Source organism: Acanthopagrus latus, chromosome 12, assembly GCF_904848185.1.
Source record: "Acanthopagrus latus isolate v.2019 chromosome 12, fAcaLat1.1, whole genome shotgun sequence".
NCBI classification, from domain to species: Eukaryota; Metazoa; Chordata; class Actinopteri; order Spariformes; family Sparidae; genus Acanthopagrus; species Acanthopagrus latus.
The window spans coordinates 19179023-19201909 of NC_051050.1; the positions used below are offsets into that span (position 1 = coordinate 19179023).

The 22887-nt window shown below is 41.1% G+C and overlaps 2 protein-coding genes across 2 annotated transcripts in view; both read right to left on the reverse strand.

Moving 5' to 3' along the window:
• Window positions 1-1657: 1657 nt before the first annotated feature.
• kcmf1 (potassium channel modulatory factor 1) lies at window positions 1658-12409 on the reverse strand. Its single transcript, XM_037117009.1, has 7 exons — window positions 12210-12409; window positions 10137-10304; window positions 9767-9906; window positions 6290-6391; window positions 5985-6168; window positions 4763-5057; window positions 1658-3324 (listed from the first exon to the last, which is right to left on the reverse strand). Exons 1-7 carry the CDS (start codon window positions 12223-12225, stop codon window positions 3060-3062), a joined length of 1170 nt encoding a protein of 389 aa, XP_036972904.1. The 5' UTR covers window positions 12226-12409; the 3' UTR covers window positions 1658-3059.
• A 3738-nt stretch (window positions 12410-16147) lies between these two features.
• The window catches only part of itga1 (integrin, alpha 1), a 49186-nt gene continuing 42446 nt past the window's right edge, over window positions 16148-22887 (reverse strand). Inside the window, exons 20-30 of the mRNA XM_037117008.1 lie at window positions 22648-22774; window positions 22477-22554; window positions 22311-22387; window positions 22097-22186; window positions 19146-19248; window positions 18898-19014; window positions 18696-18794; window positions 18000-18104; window positions 17758-17853; window positions 17550-17663; window positions 16148-17008 (exon numbers count right to left, since the gene is read on the reverse strand). Of these exons, the coding sequence (XP_036972903.1) occupies window positions 16952-17008; window positions 17550-17663; window positions 17758-17853; window positions 18000-18104; window positions 18696-18794; window positions 18898-19014; window positions 19146-19248; window positions 22097-22186; window positions 22311-22387; window positions 22477-22554; window positions 22648-22774 (1063 nt within the window). The 3' untranslated portion in view covers window positions 16148-16951. The remainder of the gene's footprint in view (window positions 17009-17549; window positions 17664-17757; window positions 17854-17999; window positions 18105-18695; window positions 18795-18897; window positions 19015-19145; window positions 19249-22096; window positions 22187-22310; window positions 22388-22476; window positions 22555-22647; window positions 22775-22887) is intronic.

Consider the following 22887-nt stretch of genomic DNA (forward strand, 5'->3'; position numbering starts at 1 on the left):
CAGTATGAACTTGTGTTGTCCTTTACAGTTGGTTTGTTCATTCGGCCATGACAACAAAGAGGGTTTGTTGATTTAGTTTGTTTCGGCATAAAAATAAAATCTGTCAACGAAGATCTTTCTCTTCTGATTAAAAAAATACATCCCCAAAACTACGTAATGCACCTTTAAGACATTCATAATTGTCCCAATACACGGCGTCTGTACTGACCCTGGATATGAAACTCACTTTTAATCTTTAGTCTGTTCCTTGGTTTTTTGCTGTTGTTGGTTTGACTCAGAGACCCCTGGTGGTCGTGATTACACACCTATGAAACGTAATGGCAGAAATCAGAGAAACACTCAGTCTGATCACTCAGTTGATCATCTATTTTCCTTCTCTTGCAGTTGGCCTTGTTGGGTTATTATACAATATACAGCCTTCAACTACATACAGATATAGTGGAATGACCCAGTGTTGCATAATGACTAATGAACGACCTTGTGCATCTTTATAGGACCCGACCACTCCAGTCAAACAGCGTCTCACAGTTACTGCCCTGCTAATTCGTCCTGTGGAGGCTTCAGACAATCTGAGCTCCACACACACACACACACACACACACACACACACACACACACACACACACACACACACACACAGACTGTGTGTTAAGGTGTGATTGACACTTAATCTGTGTCTCCATGGCTTTTGGTGGTGTGCTACTTTGAAAAGAATCCAACATGTGTCATGAAAGGCATCCCGCAGGCACCATTTGTTTCTAACAATAACTACTGAGGAGTGACACGGACAGCTGCCCTAAATGGCCCCTCACACACACACACACACACACAACCAACCAGTGGACACAGCTTCCTCACAAAGTATATTGTCACAGTTTTTACACACACACTGATGGTGTGTAACATACCTGCTTTTTCGGTTTTATAACGTCCTCGGTGAGAAGCTCCACCCTGGACTCTGGTGGGACGGTTGCCGAGTCGATCCATCAAGGTCGTCCTCCTCAACAGATTTACCTCGTGTCTTTCATGAGGAGGGGGAGCGGTCACCTACTGCCCTCTGAGGGACGCTTCAGTGTGTCTGCTCCAGGAGGATTAAACACAACAACCCTCCTTTTGTCTCGTTTTCATTAAAAGAAAAAAACCCTAAGAGGACTTAATAATGCACAAATGAATGCTTCGATGTTTTTGCTTTTTCTGGTATTATCTTACATTGACTGCCTGATGTGTCTTAGTGTCTACTTTCACTCTGTTTGTCTTTCAAGACAAACTTTACCAACATCGATTTACCTTAACCCATCTTTTAGCATTTTAAAGCATAATAATATTCACTAAATGGCTTATAAGTCACCATAATATCACTTTTAACATATTTTCCTACAGTTACATTTACGATTTGTTTATACACCTGCCTCCTTTTATAGATTCCCACAGGAGGCATTCTAAATAGCGACAAATACATTGCTAAACCTTCATAAGTGCTCACAACTACATTATAGTGTAATCTGAACTATTTATTCCATGTTTTATATATTTATGAATGCTAAATCCCGAGGCTTAAAAAGCTGATTGAGAGGTCGCAGAGCTGCAGGCTTTTCTTTGAAGCTAGCTGAACACAAACATCTGTGGAATCACAACAACAACACAAGGTGCAAAGGTGTGATGGTCTCTTGGTTTCATCAAAAGCTGTGCGCAGTTTATATTTATTGTATTCTAAATTTACATTTTTAAAAAAAATGTCCGCCCATGTCTTAGAACCATTATGAAAGTTAACGCACAAGTTCAATATAGCACATCTCATTGTATTTTTTTTTTTTTTTTTACATAGAGGGTAAAAGTATAGGCATGAAGGTGGCATGATTCATATCAAGGCTCAAAAGAATCAGAAAAACAAACATGAATAAATAGAAAGTGCTAATCTTAGCAGAAAAAAAAAAATAAGAATTTCTTCTCTTAAAAGAAACTAAACAAAAACAAAACTGCAGTGTGGAAAGTCTCAAGCTCCGGTTACCCAGCAAAGAAATTTTAAACAAGCCATCTAAAGCACGCGGACTGACGCTAAGCAGAGTGAATGCTAGTGTGAGAGAGAGCTATGGACATACTGTAGTTGGGCGTCTGAACTTATCTATAAATTATAAAGTATACTGTACCTAAACAGCTTATCACTACACATTAACGACTAGGAAAAACTCTTCTTCTGTTCCTAGTATTCATCCGATGCATGTGGTCGTAATCGACATATTCAGACAGAGAGAAGAAGGCATTCTGGAGCTGAGAGACACACAGAGCAGCGTTTCCTCAGAAGCTACTGCTGAACCCAAATCAGTTTTCTTTTCTCATCATTCAAAGAAAACCTAGCACAATATATTGTTAGAGTTCAAATTCTGCATGTCAGATTTTGTACATTTTCAGTACTTATTCAACCATGATTGAAAGAACCATTTAAAAACAGTTGAAAGCTTTGGGATATTTTTTAAAAAAAAGGGTTTTAATGACAAGGTCATTAAAAGTCATGCACGCTGCAAATAACTGCATGCAGTAGTTATGGTAACCCATCCAAGCACTTTTTATTTATTAATAGTCATAAACACACACAGCAGCTTCATCAGAGGAGCCTACGCCCTCTTGACTTTTGAATGTGGAGTATTTATACGGAGAGCCGTTTGCATGTCACAGGAAGCAAAGGTCTGCCACAGCTGCCTGTAACATTTACCTGATAAAGAAAAGTTATGTGGATTGATTATCAACTTCATATATATTTTATATATATTTATATATTTCTCTTCTCTCGCTCGCTCACTCAGTTGCTATTGCGCACTCGCACATTTATCCCACTTGCTCTCATTTATTTTTGTTTACAATGTAACAAAAATGGTGACAGGCCTGAAATTACAATCACCAACAAAAAAAAAACAAAAACAAAAAAACAAAACAAAAAAAAAAACAAACTCAGAAAATTGAGGAGGGAGAAAGGAGGGTGAGGCCAGGGAGGACTGCTGCTGTTTGCTGCCCATCACTGACAGTTGCAGCAGAGAGGACACAGTCTGCTTGATGCTCGGACATCAAAGAGGAGGCGGCGGAGGCTCCTTCCCCGTGGAGCTGCGCTCTCTGAGCTGGAGGTTCTCCAGCGCCACATCTAAAGGCATGATATCCACGCAGCCCATGGCTCCGAAGTCGGCGAAGTCTCGGCGCTCTTCCTCGTCGGAAGAGGAGCTCTCTTCATGCATCAGCGTGGACAGAAGCAGCTCCTGGACAAACAGGCTGCGGTCTGCGCGCTCTCCTTCTAGAAACTGACGCTCCGCTTCGGACATCTTAGGTTCATTCAACCTGGGAGAAGAGGAAACATTAGATTTTATATTTTAAAAAAAAAAATGGATTTGATGTTATAGCCTACAATCTAAGATGCCCTAATCGTTGTGTCAATATTTTTCCTGTGTTGTTGAAAATGAAATCCAATGTCAATATTTTTGGAAAACATCTTATTTATTTAACAGCCTTTTATGGAGTACTTTCAATTATTTGTTTTATCACTAATGCACTTTTATCCATTTTGCTAATTAGTTGCTTTTCCCTTTTTCTTTCTATTTCTATGTTTTTCCTATAAATATACCTTGTATCCTGTATGTAATGTGCTTCAGTACAACGTTTTAAAATTTGGTATTTAAATAAAGTTATTATTACAATTGATTTCAAGGTATTGTATCAAAGTTAGAAAATACATCATCATCACAACACTAGGAGGAACAACTTATTTTTGTAGCTTTATCTGATATACACAGTTAATCATACAACCTTACAGTATTAGTATTGTGAGAACAGTAAGCATCACAAACTTGAAACACAGGAATTATTTATGCACAAGAACATGGAGATTTCTTTTACTTTTCTTATAACAAATCCAAAGAACAGATCAAATCCCATAATAAAACTGATCCACAGACACGTATCGTCTGTTTACCCAGAGCCTGATAGTTTCTGCCTCTGTGGTCCACAGACTATTAAAGACACTTTAGTGAACCACTGTTTCAGTGGTAGACAGGCTGCTTCATTATGATGAATGTTAACATTGTGGTGTTTTTTAAGTCAATCCCACAAACAACGTCCTATTGTTGTAAATCCTTGCTCGTGCACTGAAATAGTCCCCAGTGAATGCTCTACTTTTGCTGCTTGAGTAGCATTTACTGGAAACTACAGTTCACAGCTGTTTAAGGAAATTATTCAGTCTTTCATTAAAGAATTGAGAACATATTCACAGCCTTGTTGGAACAAAAAGGGGCTGAGAGTGTGAAGCCAGACTGTTTTGAAGTTGAGTTAAATCATTATTGGTTTTCATCTTTGAGTGGGATTTGTTGAGAATTATACAAAAATTAGAGAAACCTACAAATAGAAAAGTCAGAAGATGTGTGGATTTTCCTGTCTCTAAGATCATCAATAACTTCTCAGTATGTTATATATCATAAATCCCCAATTATCTTTAATATCTCAACCTAAATCACGACGGTAACCACACTCATAGAGGACAGAACAAAGTTTCGGTGCACAGGCGTTTGGAGAAAGGTGATGTGGGGAATATTCTAAAGATTATTTTTCAAACATCTACATTAATTGAAAACCCCTTAATATCATCAATAAATAACCCCATTTCCTATTCACATAAGCCTGTCAGAGATGTGCAAAAACAACTGATTTCCCAGTAAACATCATAAATTGTGTTCACTAAGTGCTGTGAACCACACTATGAACCTATCCAGCTGGCCACACTCACCGTGCTAATAGGAACTGGGAGTTGTGGGACGAGGATGAGGGATTGCTTTCACCCACGGTGGCAGTGTTGGCAGTTGCTGTGCTGGGTGGAGGGATGGTGGTGCCAGTGTTGCCTGGGTTGTTGCTGCGTCGTGTCGTGTGGCGGCCCGTCTCCACTTGCTGCCGTGCTGCCTGAGCCTGCTGTCGCTCCAACTGCAGTTGCATCTGGAGCTGCTGGAGCTGGGAGGCTGAAGGCCCTGACGAGTTGATTTGCCCCCCTGCTGCGCGCCGCACACCTGACAGCTGAGACAACAACTCTGCAGGAGAGACAACAAAAACAGGCTTCACCGACGGCTGTTTCTAAATAAGTCATGATTTCAAATAACGACACTGCCGACAGTCAGGGACAGACAGAAGAAAAGAACGTGGGAATTCCAAGAGAAATAGTTAATTCATTAGACTTTTAAAGAGATTATATAACTTCACTTCACAAATATTCTAGAATATCAATATTCAATTCTATTCTGGCAGACACAGATTCAATACAGTCGCTGCTTTTAATCTAAGTGTGTGTGTACACCAAGAAAGAAGTGCCAAATATTCATGTGATTTCCACACAGACTTTACAAAACTGTTCTGAGTCAGTAATTACAGGGTGAGAACAAAAAAATATGTTAAGTTGGACATGTCCATCTGTTTGCATTTATACAAGTACACTTAAGGAACCAACCTCCATGTAAGAGGCACTTGAGGTGTTTGAACTCTGTACCTACTTTGGCTGTGTCAAGAGTTAAATAACACAGTTGCCCATAAGGACAAAAGACACACAAAAGCACAAACATTAACAAAAATTGTTTTAATGTTTAGGATGTTTCCACTTCCACCACCAGTTCATTATCTTAATGTTTATGTTTTTGCATATCGTTTGTCCTTAAGGGCCTCTGTAAAACATACCTCTGATGCTAAACATATAGTTTTTAGTATTATTCATCATTACTGTCTATATTAATGAACAAGTTAAATAAGAACGCTGGCAATACATATATTGTAAGTCATCTATGTTATAAGAAAACATTTTTACCAGTTTTGGATTATATTCGCCAAAAGCAACTGTGAGAAAGTGATGCTACAGATGGCTAAAAATGTTCATAGTCATCAATAGAATGGATTATGGTCAAAGATCCAACTCTTCCCACCTGGCAGTAATGAGCCACCTAGTACACCAGTATACCTCTGATTCTTACCTGCGATTGGGTCCATTGCTTCTCTGTTACTCGGGGTATAGGTGGAGCTCTGTGATGAGGAGGATGAAAGTCCCCCTGTGGAGCCGCTAGTAAAGTGCATATTTGTCCGCCGTGCTCTGGGACCGCCCAGCCCTCGTCCAGGGTGAAACATCCTGCGTACGTGTCGAACACTGCTGGACTCATCGTGCACAAGAACTGTTAAGGCTAAATGCGGTAATGTCACAATATCTTTTTTTTTTTTTTACATTTCTATGTAAACACATATTCATGTAGACTCTCAGTGTATGGAGACCCAGAAAGGATATTAAATCTCTTGGCGCTCTGTGTTCAAGTGTGAGGTGAGCTGTAAAGTCATCTGTGACGTGGTTGGGGTCCCCTCCAGGCAGGGCAGCACATATTGGACAGATCTGAAATGAGAGAGAGGTTTCTGTTTAAGATCTTACAGCGAAACATCAGAGAAGTACCAAGCAACACTGTCACTTTTTAGAGTCAGATTTTAACCTGACACTAAATGTTGTTAGCATGCAGCATTGCAACAAAAGGCAGGTCTGAGAGCTGCTATTGTTCGGGGCTATTTACATGAAATCCAATAAAGTCAGTTAAAACAGCCCTCCTACAACACTGCCACACTCACCATGGAAATGTAAGATTCAGCACCACATTGGAATTCATGGAATTAAGCTAAATCAAGGCAGCAGAACCGAAGATGGGTCTTTTTATAGCACAAAGAAAAAAATCATGTTTTTATTCTAGTTTCATTGCCAAAACCTAGTGCCCACATTACCCACAATTGTGGTTATTCACTGGCACTTTAAGCCACGTGGAGTTAAACCATCCGGCGGCAATTTGTGTTACACATTACCAGTTTACCACGCAAGTATAGCCCAGCCATACATGGGATTGACGCTTTTTGATAAATATGTCTGTCCTGCCGGGCTGCAGGGACATCTTGTTACTGAAACCCCGTCTTACTGTTTCACGGTGTTCACCTTCACCTGTTTTGGAAGTCATGTTAAGTTTCTACTGGTGAGAACTCAACAAATCCTGATTTTACTCCACCATTGTAAATGCTTTAAAATAACTTAATAACGGAAGAGTTTTCTCATAAAAGAATTTAGCAGAAATTAAACGTGTTAATCACCAACTTGTGGAGAGCTTTGTTCACTAACACTGCAGGGGGGATGAGTAATTACAGCAGCAAGACAAGTGCTTTATCAGTTGAAAACACACCTTCAGGCAGGTAGTCCTGTTGTGATGGAAATGCAAATTCCCACCACGCTGGTCTGACGTACCGAGTCAGACAGGGTCAAGCCAACACTTGTGCACTGAGAAGCCACAAACTGGACTGTCAACAGTTCAGTCAGAGATTCAGGTGCATTGCTTCAATTGCCTTGAGTTGACAGAATCCGATTCTGAAACTAGCCTCGAGCTGAGATAAGGAGCTTAGGATCTTCTGGTAAGCACACTTCTTATCAGCTCCACAGACCCCTCTACTTGCAGTCGTCAGACCCAATGAACAGGGACTCAAGTGACGTCACCTGAGGCAATTTATTTACTTTATGTAGCTTTTCCTGGAGTAGACTTTGGTGTCTAGACTCAGTGAAGTTCTCCTTTAAGACTAAATGAATCTTGAGTAATGCTTAATGTACCGATGTATGAGCAGATGTACCAATTAATACACTGCACATGGGACAATCAGGACATGTTTTCTGGCTGAGCAATTTTGACTGAAGAAAGCCTGGTCTCTCTGTGTAGGTAGTAGCATAACTGTGGTCAAGAGTGATGACAATGAAATGGACATCATAAAGATATAAATCCAGCAACACTCCACACATTAAAATCAAACTAGTACTTCAATGACTGGACAGTTAATTGATCAGCTGACTGACTGACAATGAATCAGCAACTATTTTGGTTGTGGGTATGAAATACCAAACACTGCCTACTTACTTTGTTATGCATGAAAGTAAACAAATAACTCTACGTTTTAGTCTGTCGATGAAATCTGAATACATCGCTGTGGGCGGTGGGAAATTATAATGGGAATTTGTCATCGTTTTGTACATAAACAAGACAATTAATTGAGAAAATGAATGTCAGATTAAGCAAAAATTCAAATTGATTACAGCCCAAAATGAAACGCATTGGTAAAAGGGTGAAAAGGCAGCACTACTGTGCAGTGAACCCCATCATATGTCAGCAGACCATCAACCTTTATTCATACAGAATATTTCACCACAAATGACTCCATTCAGGCAAATTACCACACATCACGTTCTTTTGTTCACACAGCCTGCATCACAGCACATAGACACCAGTGCATCACATCCTCAGCTGCCATTTAGAAGCACAGAAACAAGCTGCAGAAACCATTCCTCTGTAACAGCTGTGTTTTTACTTCTGGTTTGAGAAAAATGACATTAAAAAAAACAAGAATGACATTGTTCTACATTTCCTTAACAGTCAATGATTCCAATTAAAAGGCCAAAATCATCAATCAACTGATCCTACTGACAAGAATTGTCTGTGTATCCAATCCTCTGTGCCATAGTGCTCTATTCTTATCTAAAAAAAAAATATGAATGAGCAGCATTGTTGCACTGGGTGGCATGTTTCTTCATTACGATGAACACGGCCACTGTACTCTATTTTGAGTCAATCCCACATCCAACATCCTGCTGATGTAAATACACATCAGTTCATTGCATCTGTATTCATCCATCGCTGTAAACAGCCCCAAACAAATGCACCATTTATTGCTGCTTGAGTAAAAGTAAAAAATCAACCACAGCAGTCAGCCGTTTTAGAAAATTACTTAGCTGTTCTAAAAAGTTACACTAGATAGTTATGATATGTTTTTAAAGATATATACTTTAGTATGAACACATGCGCTTCGGGCTAAGTGCAGACAGGTTTGGGAGGTTGTGAATACAGAATACAGTGAGACAGAATAACAAAATAGCTGATTTTGGTGTTTTAGTTCAAGAAAAGTACAGACTAACAGCAGCCATTTCCATCAAAGCCCCTCACTTTTAAGTAGAGACGCCCTCCCTGCTGTTGACTTTGCAATAAAATCCAACACAACAGTCTTTTCACTGTAGCGACTTGGTTTCACTTGGCATAAGTGGTTGACTAGTGCAGAAATATGACTAGTTGGGTCTACAAAGGTCTCTTTTTTTCCAGCACTGCTAGCAGAGCTGCAGTTGTCTACCTGCTAGCCTGACAGGCAGAGTCAGAAGCAGCCAGACTCTCTGTGTTGCCTTGCTCAGATTATCAGAAGTGGACAACTCTTAGAAAAATCCTGCGCTGAAAACAGGTTACCCTTAAATGTCCTCTCTGTTCTGGGAAGCAGTCTGAACTGTAGTGATGCCAACAGACAAGAGTGAAAAAAAAAAGTATAGCTCCATTATAACTTGCCAGCTAGCTAATGTGACATTGTTACCGCTGATTTGTGCATGACAGTCCAGCATTTTAAAAGTAGCTAAAAGCTGCATGCTCCCTCTTTAATGGCATATGACGCCTGAAATTTAACTTAAGTCCAGCGGTAAGGTTACTGCACTTTGTATTGGTCCATTAATATCAGGGCAGATTGGCAGGATAGGAGCATGGTTGCTAATGTTTGCTCATATAGCACTGCTAATGTAAAAAGCTAGTGCAGAGGGAACGGATGACTGATGATGTAACTAAAAGTGCACTAGAAAACAAAGTGTAGGGATAAATTTGGAAATGTCATTAGGTCAAAATCTGTAATCATGATCCCTTAATGTGTGCAACATACTCACCACCTCTGTGGAAGTCTCTGCATGTTCTGAGGTGACATGCTCCTGTAGGGACGTCTCTGTAAAGCCCATCTTGCCACAGTAAGGACATGTGAATGACTGGGGTTGCTCTACTGAAAACGTGTCTCCTCCATAATACAGGTCTGCAAGAACACAATCAACAGCACAACTGTTAACTGTCAATCAATACTTTGAATATTAACACAAATATAAGCGCCTCTGTACAAAATTACACTCAACAATTGACAAAAATCAGGGCTAAAAATACACTGAATGATTTGTAATCACACAGCAGTTGACAGTCGAGTCATGAAATATGTAATAATCATAACGAGACAAAAGTGTCTGTCTGGGCTTTCAGACAGCTCCTTACCATAGTCTACCCTGGTTAATATACACTGCATGGGGTGCTCTGTGGTGTGTCTTGTTGTTGTAGCTCCACTCTCGTAGCACGATGCACACAGGTCGTAGTCGTAGCAAATTAAACACTTGAACCGTCTTCCTCTAAAGTTCCCTTTCAAACATGCATCGCAGCTCACACCTGTAAAAGAGAAAAACACGAAGTCAAACAAGTGGACTTGACAATAAAGTTACAAATTCCTTATAACTGCGTCTGCAAAGGCCGACTGTGAGAAGGCAATCTCTATCTGTGGGCCAGTCTCACTTACATGAGCATGTGTTTTGGACTGGCACCAACCCACAAGTGCCAGCAATGAAGAACTCTGGCATTCCAGCAGGCAAAGTCTCAAAGAGACGCCACAAACACACTAAACAACTGAAAGCTGTTTTCATTACAGCTTTTGTTACTCATTAATAGCACCGTCCACACATTCTCAGGTAGCATATCTGGATCTAAATGAACTGAACTGGTCAAGAGACACAGGAAGTAGAGTTGAAACAAACCCAAAATGTATTCTCCAAATAAATGATCACTATTATTACAAAACCATATATCAAATATTACTGCATCTTTCTGCTTTTCCATTCTTTACTACATGATTACGATGCAGAACTATTCCAGCACTGGCCTACTGCCCTGCAAACACAACCTATTATTTTCTATGAGACATCATAGTTATATCATTATACACAATACTCCAACTTCTGACTCACTGACATTTCCTTTAAAGGGTAAAACGCCTTGTTTGGGGAACGCTGGCTAGTATTAAAGTGTCGAGGGTATTTCCTTTGTTGAGACTGATCTGACGCCTCGCAACCAAAGGCCTCAAAATATGAAGAGAAAATTGCCACAAAAGGGAACATTTATTTACCAACCCCAGGCCTGGACAAACAAATCAGCTGGCAGCCTGGACAAACAAATCAACTGGCAGCTATCAAAGTTGATTAAAGGTTGGTTGCCCCACAGCAGGGTTCACAGAGGTATTTATCCCCCCCTGTGTGGTATTAAGTGTGTGTGCCCTCCTCATGTGATCATACAGCCCACTTCCACCAGTAATTATGAGTGCCTGGAAAATGATTGAGTGTCTTCATCTCAAAAACTACCCTGCCCACCAGGGAGCAAGTTAACAAGTACTTTGTCATCCTACTTAAACCAAGCTACTTCAGTATCCCCCCCTTAGTCCAGCTGGAGGTATCTGACTGCACTGTGCTCCTGTTTGCATTATAGAACACCATAGCAACTTCTGGGGTGATCAAACATGATGACCACCTGTCTGGCCTGCTACAACTAACATAATGTGGGGACTGAGGGGAGCCAAAATTCACACCCTCCATCTGGTTTACAGTTAAAAAAAAAAAAAAAAAACAACAAAAAAACATGGCATAACTTAACCCAGGCTCGGTAGTAGCTCGCCAGCTAGCTAACTTAGTGACTGGTTTATGGTCAGAGGCCTCAGACTTTCTGTCTTCTTCTTGATGACAGTGCATTCGCTAACAACATTAGGTTATGTGACCAGACGGGACAGTATGGCGCTAACATTAGCATTACGGGGCTCTTAAAAATCAGCACCCGAATACCAAATATTAGCAAAATATTAACAACAGCTAAACTTGGGCACACTGTTATGGTAGTGTACAACTAGTAGTGTTATGGCAGTCAGTGTTTGTCAGCATTAAATCGCAGCTACTGCAACGATTCCTTAAGTTAGCATACATTAGCCTGCTCGCTAGCCCTAGCTAACATAAGGTAACGCAGCACCTAGCAACGGCTAACTGCTAAGCTCCGCAATGTTGCCGTATCATTGCGAGCAGGTTTAGAGAAGTTTCAACGTTTTGCCTCAAATTAGGGGACACCAGCGATGTGTGTACACCAGAGCTGCAGATTGGAAATGCGCGTATGTCGGGACAAGTCTGGAAACAAGCCGCGAAAAACGCAACACTCCCCCCACTGACTTGAATAAGCACTTAGCGAAGCTAGCTAAGGGAGCTAGCTGCTCAGGTAATGTAGCTACCAACCCAGGCGCTGTGGACCTGTTTATCAACTCACCCTCATGTCGGGACATCCTACAAACAGCGGCGCAGCCCCTCCTCGGGCTCCCCAGCGCGGTTAACGGGGGACGATACAGTCTTTGAGATACTAAACTGGGAAAAAAGCCTTCACCCTCGCCTCTTTTTCGAGCAAGATGGATCCGACAGCAGCTTACAGTTTGTTCTGCTTCCCCTCCCAGAGTGTCACTTATCGCTAAATGTTGCTGGTGGACGCTAGGCGGCGCCCTCCTACATGAGACCAGCCGGGCCGTGGAGCCCGTTCTGTGGGCTGAGCTGCCCTTAGTTTTGCCTCGCAGGAACATCAACCTCCAGCATCAGGAGTCTTCACCAGGTAGGCTGTGAGTACCATCATCATCATCATCATCCCATGTTGACTGCAAAATTCACTTTCTTTGTTTCAGTCACACATTTTTTCCCCAGTGGTAGAATGTAACTAAGTACATTTACTCAAGTACTTCAACTCTGTACTTTTATTTATTTCATTCTGTCATGTCACACTTCAAGTTACTTCACACAATAATGCAAAATATTATAATCAACATAAAAGTGTAATTATTCCAGGCTGAGATAAAACTACAAGCTACCCTGTGTTAATTAAAACTAGGTCCAGCTTTACCAGCTGCAATATTAACACCACAGACAGATTAATGCATTAAATTGTCATCCACTACTAATATATTATTATTTTTGGGCTGCACAATTCATCAAATTTATTATTAAAATGGCAATTTTTCTTGATAAAGGTAAAGTTCTCTGGAAATCAGAAAGCATGTCTCTTGGTACATCACAATCATGACTTTAATGGGATTAATCACACTAGTTGTAAACGATATTGCAATATCTGTAAAAAAAACAAAAGACAAAAACAAAAACAAAAAAACAAAAAAAACAAACATTTTTTCTTCATATTTTCATGTTTTTTGCCACTTTTGTACTTTTACTCCTTTGTTTCTACACTTGTGTGCTGCTCTTAGACAGGAGTACTTTAAGGACTTCATGCACTGCTCCATTTTTTTTTTGTTCTAATTAAGGAGCAGTAGTGGGATTTACAGCAGCGACTTAATATTCCTTATACTGGTGCTGATAACCCCGTTAGCTGTACATCACAATGTTGGAAGGTTAATCGTTTAATCAACTGATACGCTAATTGTTCTCAGCAGAACTACCTAACTTATTCCAAAAATGAAAATTTCCATCAGTTACTCTTTCTATTCGAGGACGATCATCAGGAGTGAGCAATACAAAGAGTGATTTTCATTTAAAGGTACTGTACGTAGGATTGCAAAACAACAGAACATCCCTTGTCTCAGTGTTTGGGTTGGTTTTTCTGGGCGACTGTGGAAGCATGGTGGACTCTGAAAAAGGAAGATATTCGTAGATATAAATGGTTCATTCTGAGATATTCTGAGGTAACGAAAACAAAACACTTATGAATTTCAGGTGATTATACACTGATGAAAACAAAATTATGAACACTTAATTCATTTCTGCCAAGATACCCTCAATCCTACATACTGAACCTTTAATTGACAGAAGTAAAAGTCTATAAAAGGCTAAAAGTCTGTAATTGTCTGATCGAAAATAAAGGAACTGGTGATGTGTCTTCTGTAAAAAGTCTTTATTTTTGTACATAAGACTCAGTTCATTTCTGTGCTGATGAGGACGCATACAGTCTGACAAACCAGTGCATTACAATGAAGACTTCACAGCAGTGTAGAAGGCTGGGGTGGAGCTCACAGCCCTCACTTTGTGCCTTCATCAGGAGGCTAACATCTGAGAAACAATAGTCCCAGACCACCTGAAGCGAACAAAGTCAGACCCGTGACTCCACCCTCGTGCATAAGCCTGATGTAGCCATACAATCTTAAAGATGACCAACAGTTTTCTGTACATACAATTTATAACATGTGCTTCATGTCAGCAGTGGAGAGTGAGAGCTGAGGAGGATTTTAAATATTCTAAACCTCTTCTTCTCACGGTCTTGTGAGGGGAAAAAGTCAAGAAAGAGGCACAAACCCAGTCTCCCCGATATACAATATAATCTCTTTTAACATACGGTGTAGCTGTGCAACCTCTGGAAAACAAAAACAAGACAGAAAACCTGAAAGAATAACTCTGTAAGGTACTCTGTACCGCATACGGGGAGACACTGAGCCCAAAGTCTGCTAACGCTTTATATAGTTTGTTACAGCTCGTCTCCACTTCAAACCACAGGCCAATGAATCCCGTCTGCTCTATGGCAACTGCTGGTGACTGGTTAGACATATATTTTTCGCATGTGAGTAACATCTACTTTCTGTTTTTGCAAATTAAAAGGTTGAAAAAACTCAAAATAAAACTCGAAATCATGTTAAAGTCTCAAAACAGTCACTCGCGAGGCTTGAAACATCGCTCTCAACCAAATGAAACTGACGTAGTGGATACAAACCCTCATCTTTATGAAGAATAATTATACTTTCATCTTTCTCATCAAAATATAACAATATTTACATATTTATGCATCAGCTTTGGGAATCGTGAGACAGGCTGGACGCCTTTTTTTCTTCTGTGTCAAATGTTAAATGTCGTCGTTCGTGATATCTGTAGCACCTGAGCAAAATCGTCTTCTCTGACCACTGATCACAAAAAAAACATCTCTTAATTTACACGAATTACAGCGTAAACATTATTATGTACATTTAAAGCTTTACATTTTTTGAATGTTTGCTTCTATTTACAGTACAATCAAAGGTTTGGATTGTGTAGCTAATTACAAACATTTAAAGGTCCCATATTATACTGTTTTTCATCAATTTGACTCAGATGTCAGAGGTCCAACAGCTCTGTATTCGATATGCATTGCTCCTGAATTTCAGCTGTCTAAAAGTCGCTCTACAGAGCTCTATTCAGAGCACTCTGTTTCTGTGCCTTTACCTTTAAATGCTAATGAGCTCTGTCTGTCAACGCCTATTTGGAGAGCCCTGCCTGCTACTTCACTCTCAGGGAGAAGATTCCTTTTGCGCTAGCAGTAGCATGTGCTAATGTTTCGGTTGGATGTATCGCTATGGCTCACAGAGATTTTTTCATACAACCAGACCCAGAGGGAGAGGCTCCTGAAGAAATACAGACTCTGTGGCTGCAGCAGGACTTTTCAGAATGGTTAGTGTGTCTGTATAATGTTAGTTTGTTCCTATGTCTTGTTACAGTTACTACCATGTAGCTAATCGCTAACAGATAGCGAAAGCTGTGTTTGTCTCCAACACAGTCTCCAAACTCTTGGACACTGTTAGCACCATCTGTCTCCAGTCTGCACGTTTCCAGAATTTTCACTGTGACAACCAAGCTCCATTGTAATATTATTAACTTTAAACTCGCTTCAAACTCCAATGCATAGCGGACCGAAGCGGAGCTAACTAGGTAGCCGATTTCCAGCTGACTTCACCATACTTGTAGGCAACTATAAATACTATTAAACCGTGGCGACACTTTTCGGTGGCTCGGGTGCAGCTGCTGGGTCCGGTATGGTTGGGACTGATCCTTTTTACGAGGGTCAGTGTCGAGGCAAGGCACAAACACAAACCGCAGCCGGCACGTTGTCATTAAAAAATGAAACACAACCACTGTCTCTTCTGTTGTTCTGTAGCTGGGACAGAATATAGGCACTTATGCTGATTTATACAACCAACAACAGAGCTATTTGCATGTCTAGCTTTGAGCGACGACATTGTGAAACACAGCCTATGGTGATGACTCCTTTCGTTACATAACGTTGTTGGAGTGCCATGTTACCAGTGGGTGGGCTGCAGAGACCATGCAGGAATCACATGTTTTTTTATGATATGGGACCTTTAACATCGGATTCTGGACAAGATGTTTTTTTGTTTTTTGTTTTTTTTTTGTTTTTCAACTCGTGGTTAACTGAGAGTATTAAAAAAATAAAAGCATACAGACTGAACCTTTGCTTACAATATATCTCGTGTTCAGGTCAGTGTCGTTAGCACTAACGTTTAGAAATGTGCCATGTTACATTTGTTAAACTTCAACAACAACAACAAAAAAAAACAAGCAAAATGCTATAAAATGCTAAAAGGTACAGTGTCATAAAACTAATCGAGTCCAAGCTACCAGACAGACTGCTAAAGTTCACATATTGTAGCGAGTAGACCTTTGAACATTGTTGCTGTGACATAGAAAGTATGTGACATGGCTTAGATCTTCATACTGAAACACCTGAGTACTTTTTCTTTTTTTTCTTTTTTTTTTTACATCTAAAGCTAATTGCACCTATTGTAGCTCTGAAGGTTTTATAAAACTGCCTTATGTAATACAGATAAATGCTACTTTGCCAACAGATGCCCGGTAAGTGATGGTTTCTTCCTCCTGCCACTCCTCCTCGAACTGCTTGATCAAATACTCTGTTATATCTGCATAAAAAGAAGCTGATCTAGAACAAATAGTATTTGCAAATACTTCACAAAAGGTTTACAGTCAGTGCTGAGGATATCTGAGTTGCGGAAAGCACGAAAAGGACAAAAGCTGGGAAGTATTTGCAAACATGTGACCCAGGTCCAGTGAAAAGTAACTGTGTTTTCCAGGTCGTCGCTGTTTCGTAGCGCTGAGGTGTCTGTGGGTCTTATGGCGTTTTTTTTTCTTCCATCTGTGCGACTGTCTGTTTAAAAGTCTGCCTGTCGCTCCGCGCGAGCTGATGGCGCTGGGAGCAGTCGGCCGTTCTGCTGCTTGCTGCTGGATTGTCTGGCCGCCTCAGTCCATCATTTCCTCCTTTGAGTAGTCCCTGGATTTTCTCTTGAAGAAGCCCATCTGGAGGAACAGAAAGCTCAGTTACAAAGCTACCTACAGAGACTGTCACTGTACTGTAGCAAAAGAAATGTTCAACATTCGGGGAAATATATATACGATTCTTATTTCCTTTATTGTTGAGCGATCGTTGATCACACCTCTTGCGTGGAGTGCATGGCTCAACAAGTCATCGCGGTGCTGGGTCGTCCATATTTTTTTAACTAGGTGTGTTTTGAGCTTACTCAAGTTCTATAATAATGTGCAGAAACCTCTGACAGGCTGCCCTAATTAGTTTTGCACACTCACTTTTTCAAAAACTGTACTGTTTAATTAACATATTCTGATTCTGGTGCTTCATTAGTGCCTTTCTGTCTTTCTAATAAACAGATCAGTGCATCCTTAGCATTGAGGAGCTCAAAAAAGCTGCAAAAACCTGTGCAGCATCTACAGACGCCCACAACAGAGTGCCTCGCTCGGGTGTAAACACATCTTTTACTTCTGAAAATGTTGAATTATTCTTTTAACACATGTACATAAATCATGGACTGAATTGCAACATTACCTTCCAGAGAGCGAAGATGACGAGTGCTAATATCAGCAGTCCTATCAGGATGCTGATGATGATGATCCAAATAGGGATCCCTCCTAAGGTCTCCTTCGAAACCTGGATCTTCACCTGATTCACACGAACACACAGACCATAAAGTGAACATGCGAATACGCGCAAACACACGAGTATCTAATGACAAATCAAACACTCTCTGACTTACGATTCTGGTCTTGTCACTGCTGTTCAGTTGAAACAGGTCTGTGTTTTTGATCGTAAGGGTGCCATTCACCAGCATGTGCAGGCTGGTAAAATCGCCCTGTTAAGATGAAAATAAAATAAATGTTTATTCTTCAGCTTCTTCACTCTGTTAGTCTGCAATCTGTTATCGTCACTGTCAAAATCAAACAACAAAGGCAGTTAAGACAAGTGAAAAAAAGCCCCCGTTTGTCACCGCAGACCCACCTTGATGAACGTCGGCTTCCACACTCTGAATGTGACGTTGACCTGACTGTCTGCAGCGTCGGGGATGGAGCAGGTAAACGATGTGCATGCGAGGTTTTCACACTTCTGTAGAACAAATCAAACAGACGTGATAAGACTAGAGGACTCGTGAAGAGGTGTTTCATGAAGAAAAGCCGGGATAATGGTTAAAACACATCTACCTGAAGCAGGACTCTCAGCTAAATGAGACCTTAAAATCACAGAGATCGACCGATTGTGGGTTGAGCCAGTGATGTCCACTTATGTTGTTACATAAGTGCTGTGAGATCTTAACATGTGAATATGTGGGGTGCAACATACCCTTGAGCAATTTTGAAATACCAAATAGGATCTCAGCCAGGTGGCTTTTCGTATTAAATGATGTAAGATAATGGCAATTAAATCTATTACAACCCCGATTACAAAACAGGCTAGGAGCTGAACAAAGACACAGCGACAACATTTGCAAATGAACAGAGTGAAACAAACAGTTACAATTTGCAGATTGATTGTAAGCCCGTTACGGCCTGAGGTGAAGCTTAGCCTGAAAAGTAACATTCTGGCGGATCAAGATTTCCAAACCATAATTTCTTGAACTTATCCTGAGTTACTTGAACAGTAATGTGCCTGTTTTCACTGGTAATCTGTCTTTAAATGAAAAACCCTCAGATGACTCACCAGTAGGAAGATACTAAGTGTTTCTTTCTTTGGATTGGGATGGTAAACTTTTGGGTTAATTTGATGAGGGTTGATCAAACTTGATGCGTCACAGTTCACCTGCAGAGAGAGAAGAGGCAGATATGATGGTTGGTCTGCGTTTATGTACACCTACACGGCAACAGGTGTGTGTGTGTGTGTGTGTGTGTGTGTGTACACATACCCCTGGGCTGGTGGCGACATTTGTCAGGTACAGTAAGTCGTTATTCCGAGGAGACAGACGTGGATACATCACTGTGAGGTCAATGGGAGGAATCGCCATTTCACCTGACTTTATCACCTGAGGAGGTGAGGAGCGAGAGAGAGAGAGAGAGAGGGGGCAGAAATGGCCTTCACATCTGGATCACCAGACATCTCCATACTCTATATATCAGCATATCACCGTATGCGACCTCTGTCAGCAGCAGTTACCTTGTAGGTGATGCTGACCTCCTCTCCAATCATCTTGGTGTCATTGAACTCACTGGAATAAGTTTCACCCTCTCTTACTTCAACATGTTCGTCCTGAGGTTGTCTAGAAGATGTATATAAAAAAAAAAAAACATCAGATCTTTCCCCTCTCCATCAGATAGATGTTCATTCAAATATATCAAAAAGTTTTGACACGTCTTGAATACAAAAGATTCTTTTCGCAACATTATCCATTCATTTGGAGCTGCATATTTTGGCCATTAGTCCAATATTCACTTGTTTTAACTCTGGTTTTGGTCTCCACCATCTCCTGAGGGAAATATCTGACTGTTTTGGTGCTAAATGTTTCACCCTGTTCACCGGCTAGTCGTTAACTTGGTGACAAAGTTTCAGGCTGTGAAAAAACAAAACAGTTAGCCTGTAGGACCTGAGGGGACCTGCAGAGTCAGCAAGATTCAAATACGCAAGTGTATGTTTTGTGTTGCACTTTAGATGCAGGATTTGGAATTGAAAGGTTATGCATAAGAATCTATTGGTGACTCTTTCCTGTACTTATTGCATCTTGAGCTGTTTTAACAAGTGATTTCCCCATTGTGGGATAAATATAGTCTATCTAATCTAATGTAATCTAACGTAATCTAATCTAATCCCATCTAATCTAATGTAATCCAATGAAGGTATTGTTGTTGTTGCTAATAATCCCTCAAATGTCATCAACCAGTCCTTTCAGACTGATTCCTATTTTTTTGCGTGTGAGACACAAATGTGTTCTGGTCACTTCAGGTGGCTCTTCTTTTGTGTTTATATTATTTTTCTGTTAATAAAAGTGGTGCATTTATTAGAATTCACTTCAACTAAGTGAATAGTATCTTCAAGCGTGATGCAGCCTCAGTTTTGAGAAGTAGAGAGCCGCTCCAGCCCAGACACTCAGCTTTGTACTGCAGTGAACGGGGTCCAGAGAAAAAGCGAAATAAACCACTTAAAACAAGGCTCACCTTAAAAAATCTGAAACAGTTTAAGTGTGCGTTGTGCAGGGAAAATTCGCACAGTAGAACCTCCGTATCCCTACGAGGTTGCACTAATGCGGAGGGATATGGAGGTTCGACAGTCTGTTAAGTTTCGTTTTTATCGAAAGTAAACCCCTCCTCCAGCAGCTGGGCCTCTCACTGTATTTCGCCGCTCGCAGGTCACCTGTTGCCAATTGCGCTAATGCGTAGGGATACGGAGGTACTACAGTTGAGAAAATGTAGTGCCAAAAGAAAGGGCGCTCTGACAGCGATGTAAAGCCGTGTGAATTTTCCCTATACAACATACACTTGAACTGTTATAGATGTTTTTAAGGTGAGCCTTGTTTCAGGTGGTTAAATTTGACTTTTTCTCTGGACCCTGTTCACTGCAGTACAAGGCTGAGTGTCTGGGCTGGAGCGGCTCTCTACTGATCAGTGATTACAGTAGTCAACAGACCGACTATAGATACACTATATTACCAAAAGTATTCGCTCACCTGCCTTTACTCATTCTATGAACTGAAGTGCCATCCCATTCCTAACTCATAGAATTCAATATGATGTCGGTCCACCTTTTGCAGCTATTACAGCTTCAACTCTTCTGGGAAGACTGTCCACAAGGTTGAGGAGAGTGTTTATAGGAATTTTTGACCATTCTTCCAAAAGCGCATTGGTGAGGTCACACACTGATGTTGGTCGAGAAGGCCTGGCTCTCAGTCTCCGCTCTAATTCATCCCAAAGGTGTTCTATCGGGTTCAGGTCAGGACTCTGTGCAGGCCAGTCAAGTTCATCCACACCAGACTCTGTCATCCACGTCTTTATGGACCTTGCTTTGTGCACTGGTGCACAGTCATGTTGGAAGAGGAAGGGGCCCGCTCCAAACTGTTCCCACAAGGTTGGGAGCATGGAATTGTCCAAAATGTTTTGGTATCCTGAAGCATTCAATGTTCCTTTCACTGGAACTAAGGGGCCAAGCCCAGCTCCTGAAAAACAACCCCATACCATAATTCCTCCTCCACCAAATTTCACAGTTGGCACAATGCAATCTGAAATGTACCGTTCTCCTGGCAACCTCCAAACCCAGACTCGTCCATCAGATTGCCAGATGGAAAAGCGTGATTCATCACTCCAGAGAACGCGTCTCCACTGCTCTAGAGGCCAGTGACGGCGTGCTTTACACCATTGCATCCGACGCCTTGCATTGCACTTGGTGATGTGTGGCTTGGCTGCAGCTGCTCGGCCATGGAAACCCATTCCATGACGCTCTCTGCGTACTGTACTTGGGCTAATCTGAAGGTCACATGAAGTTTGTAGCTCTCTAGCAATTGACTGTGCAGAAAGTTGGTGACCTCTTTGCACTATGCGCTTCAGCATCCGCTGACCCCTCTCCGTCACTTTACGTGGCCTACCACTTCGTGGCTGAGTTGCTGTTGTTCCCAAACGCTTCCATTTTGTTATAATAGAGCTGACAGTTGACTGTGGAATATTTAGGAGCGAGGAAATTTCACGACTGGATTTGTTGCACAAGTGGCATCCTATGACAGTTCCACGCTGGAATTCACTGAGCTCCTGAGAGCGTCCCATTCTTTCACAAATGTCTTGTTTCACAGTCTGCATGCCTGAGTGCTTGAATTTATACACCTGGGGCCAGGCCAAGTGATTAGAACACCTGATTCTGATCATTTGAATGGGTGAGCGAATACTTTTGGTAATATAGTGTATGTACTTTATATGACCCCACTTCAAAAAACAGAGTCTCATTGTACAAGGGTATCATAATCGTCAAACAAAGTTATAACTATTAGTTATATATGAATCGTGACTGCGTTCTATTTACATGAATAGCACGGGGCTATCATTAATCTTTTTAGAAACACCTGCGCTTTTACTCTCAATGGCAAGTCAAAATGTCCACCATGAAATACTATAAGTCCAAATACTCACACAGAGAATATGAGTCCGGCTTCATACTTCACAGGGATGGAGATTTGCACAAAGTTGTCATGGAGGGTGGACATCAACTCTTCACTGTCACTGTGGGAAATCAAAAATAAAATAACAACATCTGTACGATTCCAATACACAGATACAGCTCAGAATCCTTACAAGGCAAACCTCCTTAAACTGGATATGGAAGATGAAACAGTGATTCTCTCACCTGGTAGCCGTCACGTTGATCTGAATCACCTCCTGAATAAATTGAGGACTGACCTCAAATATGACTCTGAAAGTTTCCTGTGAATATCAGATCACATTGCATCTTTAATTACAGAAAGAAAGTGATATATTGTATAGATAGTACGCAGCCTGGAACCGACACTCACCTCTAAATTTTTTCCTAAGAAGGGGTATCCAACGGCACACTCCACCGTGGTGTGATTCAGACTGCAGTCCTTCTCCGGCTGATAACACAAAGCACATGGTCACCACACACATCTCAAAAAGCAGACACAGACAGCAGAACGATGCAGCCGGATGAGTTCGAGGAATCTCACCTCTACTTTCTTATAGTTGATGTTGGGCGTGAAGCTGAGGGTGACTTTCGTGTTGTACGCGTTGTCTTTGCTGTTTCTGATGTTGATGTTCACTTCAATCTTGTCTTTTTGTGTTTTGATCAGCATCCTGGAGGAGGGAATGAAAACCCATCAGGACACGTTGCTGTGATGCACAAATCCCCCCACACGGGGGCAGTCACGCACCAGAGGGATTTGCCGCCAACAAGGTCGAGCTACTGC